The sequence below is a fragment of the Acinonyx jubatus genome, chromosome X (assembly GCF_027475565.1).
Source record: "Acinonyx jubatus isolate Ajub_Pintada_27869175 chromosome X, VMU_Ajub_asm_v1.0, whole genome shotgun sequence".
NCBI classification, from domain to species: Eukaryota; Metazoa; Chordata; class Mammalia; order Carnivora; family Felidae; genus Acinonyx; species Acinonyx jubatus.
The window spans coordinates 25,753,139-25,773,064 of NC_069389.1; the positions used below are offsets into that span (position 1 = coordinate 25,753,139).

At 45.8% G+C, this 19,926-nt stretch overlaps 1 protein-coding gene across 7 annotated transcripts in view; it reads left to right on the forward strand.

Annotated features, from left to right (window-relative positions):
* Positions 1-125: 125 nt before the first annotated feature.
* The window catches only part of GK (glycerol kinase), a 77,126-nt gene continuing 57,325 nt past the window's right edge, over positions 126-19,926 (forward strand). For 3 of the 7 annotated variants that reach the window (XM_027054694.2, XM_027054692.2, XM_027054693.2), the window contains exons 1-3: positions 128-353; positions 11,607-11,680; positions 13,815-13,921. In XM_027054694.2, coding sequence (XP_026910495.1) covers positions 276-353; positions 11,607-11,680; positions 13,815-13,921 — 259 coding nt within the window. In that variant the 5' untranslated portion in view covers positions 128-275. Of the gene's footprint in view, positions 354-11,606; positions 11,681-13,814; positions 13,922-19,926 lie in introns of all 7 variants that reach the window. The other 4 variants (XM_027054691.2, XM_053202215.1, XM_027054696.2 and 1 more) reach the window with 3 other exon arrangements.

A 19,926-nucleotide genomic window follows, 5' to 3' on the forward strand; every position in this document is an offset into this window, starting at 1 on the left:
CCTCTTTCCACGTTCGCTAATTGGCTGGCCCGGCGGGCCGCGCCCCCTCCCGCCACGCCCCCGGAGTCATGGGGAACGCGGTTGGAGGCGGGGCCTGGGCCGAAGGGGCGGGGTGAGAAGGTTCCGCGCGGGTAAAGGGGCTGCCTGGAGCGCGATCCCAGCGTTCTGCTGTTGCACGCCGCCTCGCCTGCCCGGCTCGCGACCTGCCCCTCCCCCGCCCGCCGCCGTCTCCCGGGAAACGGGCCGCGATAGCCCGCTGACCCGAAGCTGGTTTCATGGCAGCCGCGAAGAAAGCAGTTTTGGGGCCATTGGTGGGGGCAGTGGACCAGGGCACCAGCTCCACGCGCTTTTTGGTGAGCCCAGGGTGACATTTGAGGAGGCGCTGAGCCGGGGCGGGCGCCCGTGGACCTCGGGGCTGGCTGTCGCGTCCCTATCCCGCGCCTCCCCCGACCCCGGGCCCCAGTCGCTAGGCAGGGGGTGGAGGCCAAGGCCCCCGGAGCGGGACCCGCCACGCTGGAGCTGCCCTCCGTGGGCCTGGGGGACCTCGGCCTCTCGCGACCCCCGTGGCCGAGTTGAGCAGCCCCGGCCTCGGTGGTGGAGCCGAATCACCTACTCATAGGGGGACTCCACCCCCAAAGGGAGCTGGGACTCGCCGAGCATCCGTAAGAGCGGCCCGCCTGTAGCCAGGGACAGGTGGCCACATTGACCGCTACTGCGGTCTTCCCCGGGAGCATTTGGCCTGCGGGGCGCAGGACGTCCTTGGATGGGGCAAAAGCTGTGTCACGGCTTTGGTAGCCTAACACGGCGTCCTTTGGAGCCGTAGAACGAATATAGTATTAGCGTGATGATGCGCTGTCATCCTCTCCCACACAAATTGCAGAAGGTGGAAGGCCGGCATGGTGGGGTGGGGGGCGGTGCTGAACACGTTAGGGAAAAGTCACGCTACTGTGTTTTTACCGGCATCTTTATTCGATTCCGAAGACTCGCAGATTTCAGTTCGGATGCTTTGCCCGTCACAAACAGATGATTGTTTTCTCCGTGCTTCACAACTTAAAGTGACAGGAAAATGCTGTTCCTCTTTTTATTTACCGTGTCTGAGAGCAGTTTTATCACAACGGGGTGCTATTTAAGGGACTCTGCTTATTAATGCCGTGTGCAATTAAGAAACTTGCTCTTAAAGCGATCTAGCACCGAGTTTGGTAAGATGATTTAAAAGTAATTTAAATAAACGCTTGTTGGTCAAGAACTTATGCTTTCGGTGGACATTTGGCTCACTTAGCAGGTTGATGTAAATACTGAATGATTATTTAGCTCTTCACTGACTTCAAATCATTTTTTCGTGCATTATTCTGTATGTATATGTATGTGGGCGTATACTACATGTATTCATTGTCTATACAGTAAGTACATGTCTTCCAAGTTCTGCTTAACTGGCCGCTTGACTAAAACCTGCATTTGTGCCTGCATTTTGATACTTGTCTCTCTTGTCTGAACTGAAAAGCTTTCTGTCCACTTGTAGTTTGAATCCTATTTAATGACTTAGCCAGGTTTGAGCTGCCAAGCTCAAACCACCGTCTCTTACATTGCTTATCTTTAGATCACCCCGGGCAGGTTTCACTTTGTCCTATTCTCATATAAATGTTTGTAAAGGAATCCTGAATCATAAGTAAGATAGTCTGCCTAACTGGATTTGATTAATCTATAAAACACACAATCATCATTGCCATCTTCCCAAATTAAGAAAGGCCATTGAAGACCTGTGTCCTGACTAACTGTGGGTTGATTTTGGAAATTCTGTTCAAGAATTGCCCACACAAGTGCCTGCAGGAGCCAGCCAGGTAGAAGGTGGAGAGCCGACTCAGGCCAAGGGGACAGCCTAGAGCCAAGCGGCACCACAAGCCCAGTGTTGCCAGATCTTCAAATTCTTTAAGAAATGTTGATCGTCTTGAGTTTGCAGTGAAATCTCATTATTCTTTAACGTTGGCCAACTACTTCTTTAAGCATTGTGGGGGCCGCACTGAACGGGGCGACTGTTCTCAAGTTGATACAGCTTCTCCCCGCTGTGAACATGGGTAAAGTATTTGATGTTTCATTTCACTATTATTACTCATGTCCTTACCTTACTCAGTTCGGTATGCCTTCCCTTTTAGGAACCAGCCTTACTGTGCTTCTCTTTCTTTTGTCTCTTCACCGTTGCCGTCCCTGTAGCCCGACAGGCTTCTTTACCTACTGCGGGCTGTTCCTGGTCCCTCGGAGTCTGTTGCCCAAGGGGCATCTTTCTGCATTGGTGGGGGAAGAATTAATCGACTTCATATTATCGCAATCATTTGTGTGCGTGACATGAATCATTCAGTGTGTGACATGAACGTCACAAGCCTGCTGACCCTGGGTTGTGTTTTCTGAGCTCCGGTGTAGTATGGTCTCATTGAGTAAGCTGAGGTGCAAATTCAGAAGATTCCCATCCTGCTCATAGAGTGATGTGTAAAAGTTGATCGGCCAAGTTTGCCGCTTCTTGAGAAACAACTATGAAAGATGCTTCGCGGGTCGACAAAAGACTTCCAGATCATGCGTGAAGTCGAACAAAACTTAGGAATGGTTTAACAGTCAACTTCTCCTTCAGATACAAGGAAAGAGGTTGCTAAACCACTCCCTGCAAAATGCAGATAATAGATTTGCTGAATAAGTGCTTCGATCACAAGGTAATTCCCAAGGGTTCTAGTCATTTTGTTCCACGTTGTAATTATGACTCACAAATAATTGCTTACCTTCTCAGGGAAGAATACAATAAGAGCTGTCATAAGGAACCTTATCAAGTTAAAGGTATTTGAGTAATTTCCTGATCAGTGTTCATTAGATTTGCATATGTCATTCAACTTTCACGAGACCAATAACCTCTCCGAGCTTTCTTCTTCCTTTTTCTGTACTAACCATTGTTAACTTTCTCCCCTAATGGACACAACATTTCGAGATGCATGTTCTTTCCTCTGAGGGAATTGTCTCCTCCCCCGTCCCTAGATCTGCTTCTTGAAATTCAACTCTGCCTCCAAATAGTGCCTCAGATGCCATCTCTTAGCAGGTCTTCCTCAAACCCTTAGAATTTCTACCTCTTCCTATAGTGCTTTTCTTATACATCTATTAATAGCTCTGATCACCTGATTTGTATTATAATTGTATACCTGCTGTACTTCAGAGCCGGGACCTCCTTTTAGGTCCTGTTGGTCTCTGTGTTCCTTAAAACATCTTGGTCCGGGGGTACCCGGGTGGCTCAGTCGGTTAAGTGTCCGACTCTTGACTTTGGCTCAGGTCTCACGGTGAGATCAGCATGGAGTCTGCTTGGGATTCTGACTCCCTCTCTCTCTGCCCCTCCCCTGCTTGCTCTTTATCTCTCTCTCTCTCTCTCTCTCTCTCAAAATAAATAAAAATAAACTTAAAAAAAATCTTGGTCCATGCAACAAATGAACATGTGTTTGTTTGTTTTTTGAACACGTGTTTTGTCTACAGGGAGCACTTTATACATATTGATTCCATAGATTTTTATTTCCCTTTAGTAGGTCAACTGAATTTTGAGTATGGTTAGCTCTTTGCCTTGTCCCAAAAATATCTTAAAACTTCCTGACTTGGGTGTGTTTCATTACTTAATTTCTTATATTTTATTTTATTTTATTTTATTTATTTATTTTAATGTTTATTTATTTTTGAGACAGAGAGAGACAGAGCATGAACAGGGGAGGGGCAGAGAGAGAGGGAGACACAGAATCGGAAACAGGCTCCAGGCTCTGAGCTGTCAGCACAGAGCCCGACGCGGGGCTCGATCTCATGGACCCTGAGATCATGACCTGAGCTGAAGTCAGACGCTTAACCAACTGAGCCACCCAGGCGCCCCAGTTTCTTATATTTTAGTAGACAGTTTGAGAACATGTTCATTTCTTCGTCTAGTTGCCAAAGAGTTCACCCTGGGACCCTATGCATATGCTTTGTACTAAAGGGAAAGGTTCATACTTGTCTGATAGGAAAGTGAACTGGGGTTGGCACATGATTACTCAGATTACAGAATAGGAACTTCTTGGAAAGAGAATCAGTGTAACAGGTTTTAAGGAGGGGCCATTTCTTTATAAGACCAAAGTTTCAGCTTAAACAGTCAACTTCCCTCTTTATTTGGTAACTTTGTTTTTCCCCATTAAGTTGAAAGTTACGAAAAGCAAAGACTTGGAACGTGTTAAGACTTGAAATGTGTCAGATGCTGCAGGGGAGGATTTTTCCAGCTTTATCTCATTTAACCCACACAGCAACCTCAATGTAGGTGGCATTGGTAAGCTCCTTTCCACAGGTCATCGGACCATGCTGAGGACCGTGCCCAAGGTCACGGTAACTGGTGGAACTAGGATTCAAGGCCGGGTCTGTCACGTGCGCCCAGAAGCCTGCCCTAAATCGTGCCCTAGGCTCCCCGGCTGCCTGAAGCCCTGTGAAGGGAAGAGGAGAGGCTGGGGAAAGGCCGCTTACCCACTTCTCAGGTGTCAGTTCTGATTATAATCACAGATGAATCTTCACCAAGGAAAACATATGCACACACTGGTTTCGCAATATGTAAAAAAAAAAAAAACAGAAAACGTTGCCTTTGAATAAGTCCTGGCTTTGATCACCCTGTGACTCAGATCCAGCGGGTCCTGGGCTGGACCCAGGTGTAGTCACGGTGGATGACGGTTTCGCAACCGCCGTGTTCCAATAGCCAGCATCTCCAAAGAATGACTAGAATTGTAGTTCGGTGCTTGTTTTGACAGGAAGCACTGCCTTGGCCCCAGCGGCCTCATCCTTAGAGATCTCATAAGGCTTAGGGACGGATTTCCGCTTTCTTCCCTTCATGTATTTATTCGACGCCTATTTATTAAGCGCCCATCAGGGGCCAGGGACTAATGCACCGTAAACGCAGTAAAACTGATGCGGCTCTTAGGCAGAATGAGGCCACCATTGTGATAACTACGGTTGTGTTATTTTTGTGCTTTCTTCTTTTCCACCAAGTTGGCTCATTTTCTCGCCCATCACCTTACACAGATGGCAAGAAGACGGTCCCCTCACGGTGCTGCCGCCCTGTCTTGTCTCTCACAAACATCATATGTGAAGAGCTCACCCTCCCCCCAAGCCTAACACAGCATATGGCATGTGTTAGGCGCTCATTACATGACTACATACCTGAGCCCTTCAGAGGCGTTGACTAGAACTTTGCGATCGGAAGACTAGGGAGGTTAATTCGCGGAGTCTTGGAAAAAGTCCTCAGGGGGCACCTAGCACCGTATCAGATATATGTATGTGCTATTTCATGTGGCCTCATTTTTTAAGGAAAATATAATGCCCTTTGCCATGTTTTCCTTCTCTGGCTTGTTGGAACATGCCACTATGCCTTTTGTGGTCAGGTTCGCCATATATTTGTAGCCGGAGCTTTTGTTTTAGGTCACTCAAATCTATATAGCATCACAGAGTTCTAGAGAGGGAGTTCTCATTCCTGAAAACTGTTTTATTCAAGCTGAGTTTGGTGTAGAAGCGCAGGCTAGCGGGGGAAGTCACGTGGGAGGGAAGTGAATGCGCATGTTTCTCGTGGGCTGGCCGAATTACAGGATGAGTGAGCAGAGGTAAGTGAATTCAGCTTAGGACGCTAAGGGACAGTTTCTTAGTGAGGACGGCGTGTGGTCCGTCTCCCGTTCTCCTTCTTCTAAGACAGAGAAGGCATGCACTGTTTTAGAAAGGCCTTACATATTAAAAAAACAAAGTCATTTCCCATGTTTCTTCAGTTTTTAAACCATCCCTCTCCTCCAGAGCGGGAATTGAGTTATGAATTAGGCTTCGTGAGGTCACGACCTGAGCTGAAATTGGACGCTTAACCGACTGAGCCACCCAGGCACCCCTGTCTTTTTTATTTATTTACTTATTTTTTTGAGAGAGAAAGCCAGCAGGGAAGAGGGGCAGAAGGAAAGAGAGAAAGAATCTTAAGCAGGCTCCACAGTCAGCACAGAGCCCCACTGCGGGGCTCGATCCCGCAACCCTGGGATCATGACCTGAGCTGAAATCAAGAGTCGGACGCTCAACCGACGGAGCCCCCCGGGCACCCCACTAATCTCGTACGTTCCCTCCCTTTTTCAGTTTGTAACTGGCCTCCCCGCAAAACAGAATCTGGAACAGATGCCTGATTTGGGCTTAGAGATGAATATAGCGCTGGGAGCTCTGAATCCTAACTATCACTGGCCAGTTGTGCCGGTGGCTGCCGGTGGTAGTAACGGTAATAAAAATAGCAGTCATGGCAGGGACAGCAGTGGTCACATGTCTGGGACGTCTACGGTGCGCCTGCCCTGTGTGAAATACTTCCCATAAATTCTTTTATTTAATCCTTGTACAGATGGAAAAGTTGAGGTTCAGAAAAGTTCAAGTCCCGCAGCTGACTTGGGCAGGACCGGAGCTTGACCCCCACCCCCAGCTCTGTGCTCCCTGGGCCTGTGCGGTTTGACTCCATGATACACGGAGTGTGACCTCCTCATCTGCCTTTCTGGCCAACACAGGATTCTGAGAACAGATCTCTTCCTCTCTTTTTTTTTTTTTTTAAGAGTTTTGTTTTTTTTTTAAGTTTACTTATTTATTTTTTAGACAGAGAGACACAAGCAGGGGAGGGACAGACACAGAATCCGAAGCAGGCTCCAGGCTCCGAGCTGTCAGCACGGAGCCCGACGTGGGGCTCGAGCCCACGAACGGTGAGATCATGACCTGAGCTGAAGTTGGACGGTCAACTGACTGAGCCCCCCAGGCACCCCTCTTTTTTTCTTTTTCATTCAAATATAACTGACATGTAACAGAGTGTAAGTTTAAGATGTACAGGGTGTTGCTTGATACATTTATGTATTATAGTACGATTACCCCTGGTAGCATTAATACCTCGTTTACGTCACATAATTGTCATTTCTTTTTTGCAGTGGGAACAATTAAGATCTAGCCTCTTGGCTGTTTATAGTACAGTATTCTTGGCTAGAATCACTGCTGTGCATTAGATCCCCAGAACTTCTCTATCTACTAGTTCCAAGTTTCTAACCTGAACAGATCTCTTTCTTTCAGCTTCCAACCTCAAATAGAAGCAACGGCCCGCTGGGCATCTTTACGCATGTGCCCCAGTAACACCCCAACAACACATGATTGAAGATGAACTCTGCCATCTCCTTAACCCCCTTCTGTGCCACCACTGCTGTTCCCACCGTATCCTTTGTCTGGTAAACACTGTCTTGGCTGGCCTGTCCCCTGTCATCTGTGAGCGTTCCTCCTTTTTCTTTACTCCTCTCCATCCAAGCCCTTGTCGCATCTAATTGCTTATATCCTAATTAGATCTCTCTCAGCAGCACACTTCATTTCTTTCAGTCCCCCCTGCTGCCGGCCCTCTGACTGGAGCCCTCAGTTGTCTCCCCTGGAGACCACTGGATCCCCTTGGATTCCCCGGGTCCCCACAGACACCTGGCGGCTGCTCTTCTTCAGCCTGGCCTCCTCTCCGCTCCCTGCCGCTCACACACTCCCTTCTAGGCAACCTGAAGTCCCAGTCGAGAAGTTCCCTCTTCTGATAGCCCCTCTCAGACCCCCACTAGTCTGAGTTTGATGGCCTTTCTCCTTTTATGTCCTAAAACTTTGTATTTCCTGCCACTTAATGAAGGATCAAAAAAAATCATAAGTGGTATTAGCATGATTTTGTATTGGAAAAGCACTGAATCAGCATTTAGAAAACCTAGAGTTTAGCCCTGTTTGTCAGTATTATCCAACTTCTTGGAGCTCCCTTTGTGAATACTAGAGTATTATATTATATATTTCGGTTTGTGTTGTGTTGTCCTGCGTTTTTTGCCTTGGAGCTCCATTGGTAAGCTCTTTTCTGGATAGGTCCAAATCTGGAAGCTGGAGGCGATAAAATGTGATATCTAAGGTCAGCGTGGCCCAGGGGCTCAGCTGGAGCCCCTTCCCAGCTGCCTGAAGCTGCCTCCTTCCCAGCTTCTGAAGGGCCCCGGAGATGCAAGGAGCACATTCTGGAAAGGCTGGCCCATGGGATCTCGAGGATCTCTTCCAGGAATCAGGGACTCTTTGTGCCTTCAAATACTACTTTTAATTAATTTTCTTAAGGAGAGCCTTCGATTCTGTGCTGTTGTGCACCTGGAGGTTTTTTTTTTAATGTTTATTTTTGAGAGAGAGAGGACACGAGCAGGGGAAGGGCAGAGAGACAGAGAGAGAGAAGGAGGAGGAGACAGAGAATCCCAAGCAGGCTCCGAGCTGTCAGCGAAGAGCCCAACGTGGGGCTCGAACCTATGAACCGTGAGATCATGACTTGAGCTGAAGACGCTTAACTGACTGAGCCACCCAGGCACCCCTGTGCATCTGAAGTTTTAACTGACTTTTAAATTTGGTGAATTTCAAATTTGAAAGGGGAGAAAAAGAGGTGAGGAGCATCTGTAATTCTGGGGTCTTTCTTCTTTGCCATCTAATGAGTTTTAAATGACCATGCTTGACCTTTTGTGAAACAAACTATATAGCCACTGCCATCTTCAGTTGACCATGGCTTTTGAAATCTACTGGAAAAGATCAGACGAGCATTCTGGCTACTGGGCCTTGTGTTCTCTTATAGTGTTAGTAACACTCCGGGCAGAAAGTATTGTGGAAACATCATTAGCCTTCTTTGTACATTTGTCCATCTGCAGACAAACGGACAGTCTTAATTAAAACTGGGGGGCACCTGGGTGGCTCAGTCGGCTAAGAGCCGACAGCTAAGAGCCTGGAGCCATCTTCCATCTGGAGCCATCTTCAGATTCTGTGTCTCCCCCCTCTCTGCCCCTCCCTCGCTCATGCTCTGTCTCTTTCTCTCTCTCTCAAAAATGAATAAACGTTAAAAAAATTTTTAAAAACTCTTCACATGAACCTAGATGTATGAGAAAAACAGTAGTCCAGAACTTCACTCCCCTGTCCAATAGCCACTAGCAACACGTGGCAATTGACCACTTTCAGTGTGGTCACTTTCAGTCCAAATTGAGATGGACCATAAGCATAAGATATATACCAGATTTCAGAGACTTCTAAAAATAACAGATCTCCTTAATAGTTTCTGTATTGATCACATGTCAGAATGCTAATTTTTTAGACACAGTGGCTTAAATACAATGTTATTCAAACTAATCTCGCTTGCCTCTTTTTACTGTTTTTTTTTTTTTTCAAAGAAATTAAATTTCATGGGGCGCCTGGGTGGCTCAGTCGGTTAAGCGTCCGACTTCAGCTCAGGTCATGGTCTCACAGCCCGTGGGTTCGAGCCCCGCGTCGGGCTCCGTGCTGACAGTTCAGTGCCTGGAGCCTGCTTCGGATTCCGGGTCTCCCTCTCTCTCTCTGCCCCTCCCCTGCTCATGCTCTGACATTCTCTCTCCCTCAAAAATAAGTAAACATTAAAAAAAAATTTTTTTTATTTAAATTTCCACAAGTGGTTTGTATCATATTTCGGTTGGACAGTGCAACCCTAAGAAAGTTGAAGATTCTACAATACTAAACCTAGAAAGTGTGCCACAGACGTGGAAGTGTTTCCCAGACCATCTAAAGGTGGTCTCCATATTCTGCACAGGTTCAGGGCTCGGAAGACGTAGGGAAGGCTGGGCTCCATCCTGTTAGGTCCAAATGCTGTGTGATCATCGGCATCACGGTCTAGTAAGTCAGATGGAATTTACCAAAATTCTCCCCTTTTCTGTGCCTTTTCCAAAGGTCTACAAATCCGTTATTAGTGTGGGGGCCCCAAAGTCAGCCTAGTTAAAACTAGTAGGTGTTGGAACAAGGATCTCACTCCATTCAGAGCCCCATAGGCACTGTGTCTCTTAACCCCTAATCCTTTAGGGATTTGGAAGTAGACCCTGGGAGCAGTAGTAAGATGCATAAAAATAATAAAACTGTGGTTTCCTATTAGAGTTTTAACCATTTGTCGTTTGGTTTTAATAATTTGCTCCTAATAAGGACCTGACGGACCAAAACCTTTAAGACATTCAACAAATATTTATTGAGCATCAGCCCTATGGTAGGCACTATTCTAGGCCCTAGAGATATTCCAACAAATAACACCCGACAAATGGATGGAACATCCTCAAAGTATACCCTAAGGCTAAGTTGTAAATCAGAGGGGGTATCCTTTAGGATTCTGTGACATGCCTTTTATTTATGACGCGCCGAGTTAACCTTTGACTAAAAAGATATTTTATCTCTTCACAGGACTTGAGAATATATAGCTTTTTGCTTTCACTATATTTATCATTTCCTCCCCAAAGGGGAGGTAGTGTGCTGGGGAGAGAGGGCAGCAGCGACTCCTGGTGCGTTTTCTCTTCCTTTCCCTTTCTTAGACTGCAGTGAGCAGGTAATTTTCTCCCACAGGAAACCCAGGCATGGAAACGCTTACCTAATTGGATGTAACTCTACTGCTGTAATTACAGTGATTCCGGAAGTTGAGTTTGATTAAAATAGGAATCCTTGCTCTGAAAGACTAAGTACTTTGGTACTCAAGTGGAGGTGCACGCAGGTGAAAATACAGAGGAGAGAGGATTACCAGGTTTTTTTTTTAAGTATTGTTGTAGTAGTATCAAAATTGTGGAGGATCGTATGGCACTCCTTTGGTAGCTTTGGTCCATTGGTCTTCACGGTTTGCACCAAGGGTCATCAGTTCACGGCAGGTATGTCACAGGGAGCACTCAGCCGGTTGGGTGTGGGGATGCCCTTCTCCCCTGTTGATTGATACACAGCTCTGTTTACCTTTGTAAGAGCTAGATTCATGGGGGCACCTCCCTTCAAAGGAACTGAGGCAGTGCCCTCCCCTGCCTGGCTCTCTATGACTCTTTGTGTCTCCACATCCAAGATGGAAGCAGAATGGAAGCTTGTACCATCACCATCAGCCTTTTGCCAGCTCTCTTTTCTTTTTGGTTTTCCCATTCTCTCTCTTTCTTTTTGATTTTACTGTTTATTTTTTAAAATTTATATCCAAGTTAGTTAGCATACAGTGCAACAATGATTTCAGGAGTAGATTCCTTCGTGCCCCTTACCCATTTAGCCCATCTCCCCACATATACATATATGTACCGCATCTTCTTTATGCATTCATCCATTGATGGACGTTTGGGCTCTTTCCATACTTTGGCTACTGTTGATCGTGCTGCTATAAACACTGGGGTGCATGTGTCCCTTTGAAACAGCACACCTGTATCCCTTGGATAAATACCTAGTAGTGCGATTGCTGGGTCGTAGGGTAGCTCTAATTTTAGTTTTTTGAGGAACCTCCATACTGTTTTCCAGAGTGGTTGCACCAGCTTGCATTCCCATCCCATTCTCTTTTGAGATCCATACTATTAACTGGTTGATGTGTGAAATTTTTTTAAAGACGAAGGAGTTGCCTCTTTAGCTTCACCTTCACTAGATTTCTCTTTATCTTGATTCTATCTGAAGAGAAGGTAGCACATCTTCTGCGGCATTTCACGCGATTAGACTTTTCCTGTCAGCGACTAGGAACTTTGGCGGCTGAATAGCTTTAAACATCTTTGCTCTCTACCTGCCTTTCCACCCTAACATTGCGATATGTTTTTCAGGTCTTCAATTCAAAAACAGCTGAACTACTTAGTCATCATCAAGTGGAAATAAAACAAGAGTTTCCAAGAGAAGGGTATGTTTCCTGATTTAATATGTAAAGATACCTCCTGTTTATTACTCTATCTCACCTTACCTGCCCTGTGGCTTTGTAAAGTTAACTTGACCAAGTCCCTCCTGAGAAGACTGGAGGGATAGATTTCAGTCAAGGAAGGAGACAATACCTTGGTGGCTCGGCAAAAACGTGTGGGAGATTGATGGCTTAGGAATCCCGTGACGGAAAAGGAAGGGATAATCAGGTAGTAAGGCAAAGGAGTATTAAATATCAGAAAGTCCACACTGACCTTGAAGTCCTTTAGTTCTGTGTCTCCATCACTGCCAAACCACTGCTTGGCTGATTTGAGTGGAAGGGCTTTTTCCTTAAGTAAAGACACCTGCTGCTTAAAAAAGCATTCATATATCTTGTCATGAGAGTCATCCTTCTTGGGAAGAACTTGCATATGTGGTAGTGGTGATTAAACAGAATGTTAAGTATATTATTGAAAATTTAATGATGTTTACGATACAACCAGTGGGAAAAACTGCATGGCAGTTTCTTACCAAATCAGCCCTGTATCTGTAGCATTGCACTCTTAGGAATCTGTCCAAGAGAATTGAAAGCATATGGCCATAGAAAGACATACATGAGTGTTTATAGCAGCTTTATTCATAATAGCCGAAACTGGAAACAACCCAAATGTCTGTCATCAGTAGAATGAGTAACAGTGAAATGCCATTCAGCAATTTTGAAAAAGTGAACTGATGCATGCAACAACATGGTTGAGTCTTACTGACCGCATGGAAAGCGCAAGAAGCTGGACACCAAGGAGCACATGTACAGGGCTGTGTCTGAAATTTAAGCCGAGGCTAAAGTAATCTAAGATGATAGAAATCAAAAACTGGTTGCCTGTGGAGTTTGTGATTGCCTTGAAACAGGCATGAAAGACGTCTCAGGAGTGATAGAAATATTTTGTATCTTGACTGGGGTGTTGGTTAGATGGGTACGTATATTTGTTAAAACTCAACAAATTGTGCGCTTTTGATCTGTTTATTTTGCTTTAAAGTTTACTTTCAATTTAAGAAAGACAAAAACTGATGTCTTACGAAATGTTAGTGTTTTCTTTCCATGAAAAATGTTCTCCTCCATTTTAGAGAATTTCTTTACCAATAAAAGATATTGATATAGGACCAGCATTAGAATGACTGTCCACAGGCCTAATCCCAGTGCAATTTGGAGAGAGAGCACCTGGGTCATGGAGGGACAGAAGTTAGAAATATGTGGAAGGAGCTTAGGTTTTAGAAAAAATTTAGAAACAGAACTCAAAGCTCAGGAAAGCCAGGCAGGCTGCAGGAAGGCAAAGAAGGCTTCCAGATTGTGGGCTAGGATTTTGTAAGCTTGGGCCCTTTCTACTCGTGGTTTTCCTCAACTGCCATTTGTGTTTTCCACATTTCTCTTCCTTGTCATTTATTATGTCCCTTTCACCTTTCTGAGGTCCTCGTACTTTACCATAATGGCGCAGGGATTGGGTCTGAAAACTGGAATCAGTCACTTGCCTACATGAAATAATTACTGGAAGAAATTGAAATTTTTTTCCCTAAATTTTAACAAAATATTTTGGGAGAAAATGGCAAAAGACATTAGTTTACTTATTTGGCTTTTCAGAATCCCTTTTGCTTCATAAATAAATAAGTACATAGACAAATAAATAAGTAGATAAATCCATCCATCCATCCCAAGAGTAATACATACATATATATATATATATATCTGTATTTCTCAGTCTACTTAGAAATAGCTAGTGACGAGTGAAACATGCAGATAGTTTGTCAAAACTCATCAAAGCCACAGGATATAACAAATTGGGAAACTAATTTCTTACTGGATTTGAAAAAAATATGTAAACGCAGGTAGAACATGTGCCATTTGTGGACTGTGATTACTTGCCTTCTTCCAAATGGTTAATTACTATACGAAGAATAATAAAAATGTAAGGGAACTAGGCTTTTGTTGAAATCATTTCTTTAGAATATTGGCTGTGCTTTGCTTTGCTCATCTAATTTTTTTTTTGATTCATGCACCAGCCACACCCTCAAGTGCACATTTCTAGACAAATAAATTATACTCGTGTTGCTTTGTTGTGGACTAACCAAATACATTCTTTTGTTCAAAGATGGGTGGAACAAGACCCAAAGGAAATTCTGCAGTCTGTCTATGAGTGTATAGAGAAAACATGTGAGAAACTTGGACAGCTCAATATTGACATTTCCAACATAAAAGGTATTTTTAATAGACTATTTTTCTCCGTGCATGATTATCTCCATCAAGTTCATTCATTCATTCAGTGCATGATCGAGTGCCTGTGCCATAGCAAGTATTTCTGTGAGAACTGAGGATGGGACCGTAAATGGCAAGATTAGGTCCCCGTTCGCAGGAAGCTTTTATTTCGGCGGGTGTGAGACCAACAGTAAGAACACACCGATACAAGCTGATTTCAGATACTGATCAGTTGGATGCAGAAACTAAAACTGCGTGGTGTGGTGGGGCATGCCTAGACAAGCTTACCTTAGGTTGGATGGCTAGAGAAGGGCTCTCTGAGGAGGTGACAGTTTTGCTGAGGTCTCAAAAGCCAAAAGGGGGCAGTCATGCAAATATCTGGGAGAAGAGAGTTTCAGGAAAAGGAAACTGCGTGTGCAAAGGTCCTGGGGTGGGAATAAGTTCGGCATATTCCTGGATCAGGAAAACACCAGCATGTCTAAAGGGGAGGAAAAGAAGGATGAGGGTGGGGGTGGAAAAGGGGTTTCAGTAGGAGCCGAAATCAGGGAAGTGGCTAGGGCCACCAGCTGCAGGAAGGTTTTAAGCAAGGCGACGGGATTATGACAGGATCTGACTTGAAGTTTAAAGACAACTTCCTGACTGCGGTGTGGAGCTGTGTGTGGGGTGGACGGTAAAGGTATGAGTGTAGACACAGGGAGACCAATGCTGCTGTGGAAGTCTTGAGACAGAGGATGGTGACCGGACAGTGGCAGCAGTGGAGGCGAAGTGAAGGGGCAGAACTTGCTGATAGATTGGATGTCAGGGTAGAAGGGACAGTAGCGCTGTCCGGGGAAGTGATGGGCCAGAGACGATGCTTGGGTTTTTTGCTGGAGCTCCTAGATCTGTCGGGGAACAGCTTGGGGGAGCGGTATTGGAAATCAAAACATTTCACTTCCAGAATCTCCCTGAAATCAGTGACAGAGGTAGATTATTACAGATCTCTATTAATTCCAGGCAGTGTTCATAGACCATCTATCTCCGTTTGCGTTTGCGTCATTCATTCCAGGAGAAAACAATCACCCGCTTATCAACGATTGATAATGCTAGCCTGAAGGGTGGAAACATCACTCGGTGATGGTCGTCTCTTTACAGTTTAAAAATTTCAGGTTCATCATTCAAGGGCCATGTTTTTCTGTTTTAGGTAATTTGACTCTAGATAAGGGTAACCATCAATTGGTAGTGGTGGTTTCTTGATTCACATCCTGTCGACTCTGAGATTTACCAACACCCAATCAATCAATTTACTTATTGGTTTAGGTGGAGATACTGGGGAGAAAGTTGCATTTTTTTTTTCCACCTTTCCTCCATGTGTATCCATAAAACTTACCCTAACAAGACTAAACCTAGGGGTGCCTGCGTGGCTCAGTCGGTTGAACGTCTGACTCTTGATTTCTGCTCAGGTCATGATGTCACGGTTGGTCATGAGATCGAGCCCCTAGTCGGGCTCTGCGCTGGGTGTAGAGCCTGCTTCAGATTCTCTCTCTGTCCCTCTGCCCCTCACCCACTCACGCATCTGTGTTCTGTATCTTTAAAAAAAAAGGGGGAGACGAGAGACTAAACATAATCAAAACCATTCGTTCAGCAGACTCACGTGCGAGGAATGCCAGGGCAACAGTGGAGTACAAATAGGGTCGTGCAGCTAACAGCCAAGTGAGGGAAACAGGTGTCAATGCCATCACACCTTAGTGGGGTATCGTACCCTCATTTCGTCCCTGTGTCTCTGTGGACGTGCCTCAGACTTCATTTTTTCTTTTTTAATGGTTATTTTTATTTTCGAGAGAGAGAATGAGTGACACCGCGAGCAGAGAGGGAGACAGTATCGCTGTCAGTGCAGAGCCCAAATGCAGGGCTCGAACCCATGAACCGTGAGATCATGACCTGAGCCCAAGTCGGATGCTTAACCGACTGAGCCACCCGGGCGCCCCTCAAACTTCTTTTAGAGCTGCATTCACCAGGTTTTAGATGAGTTGTGTATCAGAGTGACAGCCGGTTGTCTCCTTGAACTGTCCTCGCAGCTTTTGCAGTGTGAACAACCTACACGTGTAAGAGGCATTCGGTAGTGCACCCATGACTAAGATATCCATTACCGAAGATGCGAAAGATCTAGGTGGCTTATAAAACCATGTTCAGGATGTGGATTCCAGGGTGGTCAGCCTTGGTTTTGACCTCATTCTATCTCCCTTATCGGTCAGGTAGGCTGCAGTGTGTTGGCCTTCTGGACCGTGAGACTCGGAGAGCGTTCCTTTCCCTCTGGCTTTTGTGATATCTGTGAAAGTGACACATAACTCCAGTCGAAGTGACTTGTCTTCCCCTGGCCCTAATGCGGCTCTCTGTTCTACACTCCTCCGTGGCTCACCACTGGCAAACCCATACCTGAGCCAAAGTGACCCAGCACTTCCTTCTCAACAAACACCGGCGGGTGAGCTAGGTAGATGATGTTCCACAACCCCCTCCCTACCAGGCCACTTGTGCTGTTTTTTCCCCAGGTAGTTTGTTGAACTATGTAGAACTCTAGATCTCACAACGCTCGTGCTCCAAAGGATTTTCCGTCACCTAAAGCTAGCTACAAGTGAGGGGAAAGGACTTACTGGAAGTCCTGTAGCTACATAGCAGCAGATCACATTAACATTTATTTATTTTTGAGACAGAGAGAGACAGAGCATGAACGAGGGAGGGTCAGAGAGAGAGGGAGACACAGAATCCGAAACAGGCTCCAGGCTCTGAGCGGTCAGCACAGAGCCTGACGCGGGGCTTGAACTCACGGATGGGACCGCGAGATCATGACCTGAGCCGAAGTCGGACGCTCAACCGACTGAGCCACCCAGGCGCCCCTCAGCAGATCACATTAAAATAAAGCACATCTCCCCTGTCTTCTGGGCCAGTGCTCTTTTTCGTGAGCCACGCTGATAACCTCATACACCGCTTCACCATTTGGTTCCGGTGTGGCCAATAAATCAGTTTTTGCAGCTGCAGGGCGATTTATTTGTAGTCTTCGCCCGGTAGTCGTTAAGGCTGGTTGTATTTCTTTTGCAAACTCCAGTTTGATCGGTGTTATCTGTCATCTGCCAGAAAGTTCATTGATTTCAGGTCCGTATGAGCAATGTCTCCAAGATGAACCTTCACTCTGTAGCTGGACAGCACACGTGGCCCCACGCAGGTACATAGGCTACTTCTTTCCTTCTTAGGGAGTCTTAGCCCTGTTTGCCTGTTACTGGACTGAAGGAGCGACGAAGCATGAAAACTCAAAGTACTGGTTACGCTCATCCTCCTGTGATAGAAGCAAAGCATGACATATGCCACTTTCAAAGCCGAGAGCATAGGGCTGCCTGGCTAGGATCATGAGTTTGAGCCTCCTACTGAGTATAGAGATTACTTAATCTTTTTAAAAAAAATCTGAGAGCATAAAATTTTCAGCACTTAAATTCTCTTGTATCAAAAGTAATTGCCACACTGTTAGGGAAGGGGACCCCCCCCCCATACCCACTGCCTCACCCTGCCAAACATACCCACACGCATTTCTGTCTTCCGTCAGACTCCTACTCTCGGGGGGCTCAGCAAGGCACCTCGTTGTTCCAAATAGATACCCAGCCACGGCTGCCTCTCATTTCCCGTTGTTACGACATCCCTGAAGCACACATCTTCCAGAGACTGTTTTTCTTTGAAGCTTTGTCCCTCCTCCCACCTGGCAAATTTAGTAGCCTTCCTCCGGGACTCTTATTTTTCGCTACGTGTAGTGTCCGGGTTTGTTTTTGTTTTTTTTCCTGAACATGTTCCAATTATAAATTATGATGTTATTTTTATTAATTTTTATAACCGGGCTCTAGGCCACTGGGGCTTGAACTCACGACCCCAAGACTAAGAGTCGCAGACTCTACCGACCGAGCCAGTCATGCACCCCTGACTTTATTTTTAAATAAGGATGCATGCCATCCATAATTCCACCAACAACAATTACAACATCCGGTAGTATTTCCAAAGGCTTTTTCTAAGTATATTTTCCTAACCGCGATTATAACTTTCCACAGGCAGTGTTAAGCAAAAGTGAACCAGAGATTTTGAAGTTAGCAGTTAACTCGTTCATTTTACTAGCAATACTCACTGTTGAGAAAAATCCCTCCTGAGAAGGAACATACAGGTGAAGCAGGAACCTGCTAGATACAATGTACTACATTGGGCTGCATATATGCTGCCGCTGCTAATATCTGTAACTAAATGACTGAGGGGCCAGGAAATTATGTATGCTTCATGCCTGTAACTTTCATATGCTCCTAAATGGGTGATAAACCAGGGTGGACAATTACAGAACCTGAATGTGTTATTCTGAGGAAGAGGGGATTAAGATTAAGCGAGGCACAGGTGCTGGGATTAGCAGTCAGAAAAGTTTGCTTTAAAAACAACACAGGGGCACCTGGCTGGCTCAGTCAATAGATCATATGACTCTTTTTAAAAAATGTTTATTATTTTTGAGAGAGAGAGAGAGAACGAGGAGCAGAGGAGGGTGGGGACAGAGGATCTGGAGCAGGCCCCTTGCCGACAGCCGAGAGCCCCATGCGGGGCTCGAACTCACGAACCGTGAGAGGATGACCTGAGCCCAAGTCGGACACTTAACTGACTTAGCCACCCATGTGCCCCGGATCATGTGACTCTTGATCTCAGGGTCATCAGTTTAAACCTGGCATTGGGGGTAGAGATTACATTGAAAAAAAAAAAAAACCCAGGAATTTAGGGTAAACAGGACAAGAAGCTGGAACGCTGAGAAAGTTCAGAGGTGCTGCCCAAGACCTATGTGCCCTGGGGCAGTAATGGAGATGTTTTTATGGCTGCAAGAGAATCCTGAGAACCTATTTCACCAGACTTGGGTTGTCTGCAAGAAAAGCAATTTTACTTGGCACAAAGGAATCAAAGTAAGATAGAAGGGAAAGAAGGAGTGGTGAGGGAGGAACCTGTAACCCATGAATCAGATAGAGATAGCTCTGGATTTCATCCTGAGCACAAGTTAGAATGAGCCAATAAAGAGAGATAGCCTGAAGGGCATAGGACAGTGACTCAGAGACTGCAGCTCAACGAGCAGCCAGTCTGTTGATGGAAAATTAATGTAGTGGGGGGAGAAGAGGGGATTTTCCTCAACCATGAATTCATCGTGATCCCACATTGGAAAGTTGCCGCTCAAAGTATCATGTTGACAGTATTCCGCTTGAGCAATCCATTGCTGAGGTCCCGCTGAGTTCTCTGGCCTCTGCTGTATCCACAGTGCTGCTGGGCACTTCCTTTATGTGTCCTAATTAGCTCCGTCCCACTCTGCAATTTTTCGACGACTCTCTCCTCAGTGATATTGATCACAATGAGTGGAAGCAGTAAGTAACAGGTATTGAGTGGTTCCCGTGTGCCAGGCACCGTTACAGTGTGCACTAACTCTGGGATTCCTCATTGTAACCCTGGAAGGGGGGCGAAACTATGATTGTTTCTATTTTACAGAAGATAAAAGTGAGACTGAGGTCGAGGGTCATGTTGCTAGGAAAACAGGAATTCGAATTTGAACCCCAGCGGTCTAGCTTCAGAGCCTGAGCTGTATTAAATGGTACCCAAAGCTCCTGCTTCTACTTGTGCTCGGCTCCCCTGGAGCAGACAACCTTGTGTGCTACCTCACAGGGAAAGTTGAGGCTCTGGGGCCTTAATTCCTCATTTCCTGTTTCCGTACTTAAAATCTAGAACTCTTATCCATTTCCCTCCATCACAAGGAAAGCGATACCCTTCTGTCTTACTTGAGGCTCCTCCCTCCACCAGTGCATTAATCTCCTCGCCTCCTGTCACTGTAAGAATCAGGACCATGTTGCGGCGCCTGGGTGGCTCAGTCGGTTAAGCGGCCCACTTGGGCTCAGGTCATGATCTCACAGTTCATGAGTTTGAGCCCCACGTTGGGCTCTGTGCAGACAGCTCAGAGCCTGGAGCCTGCTTCCGATTCTGTGTCT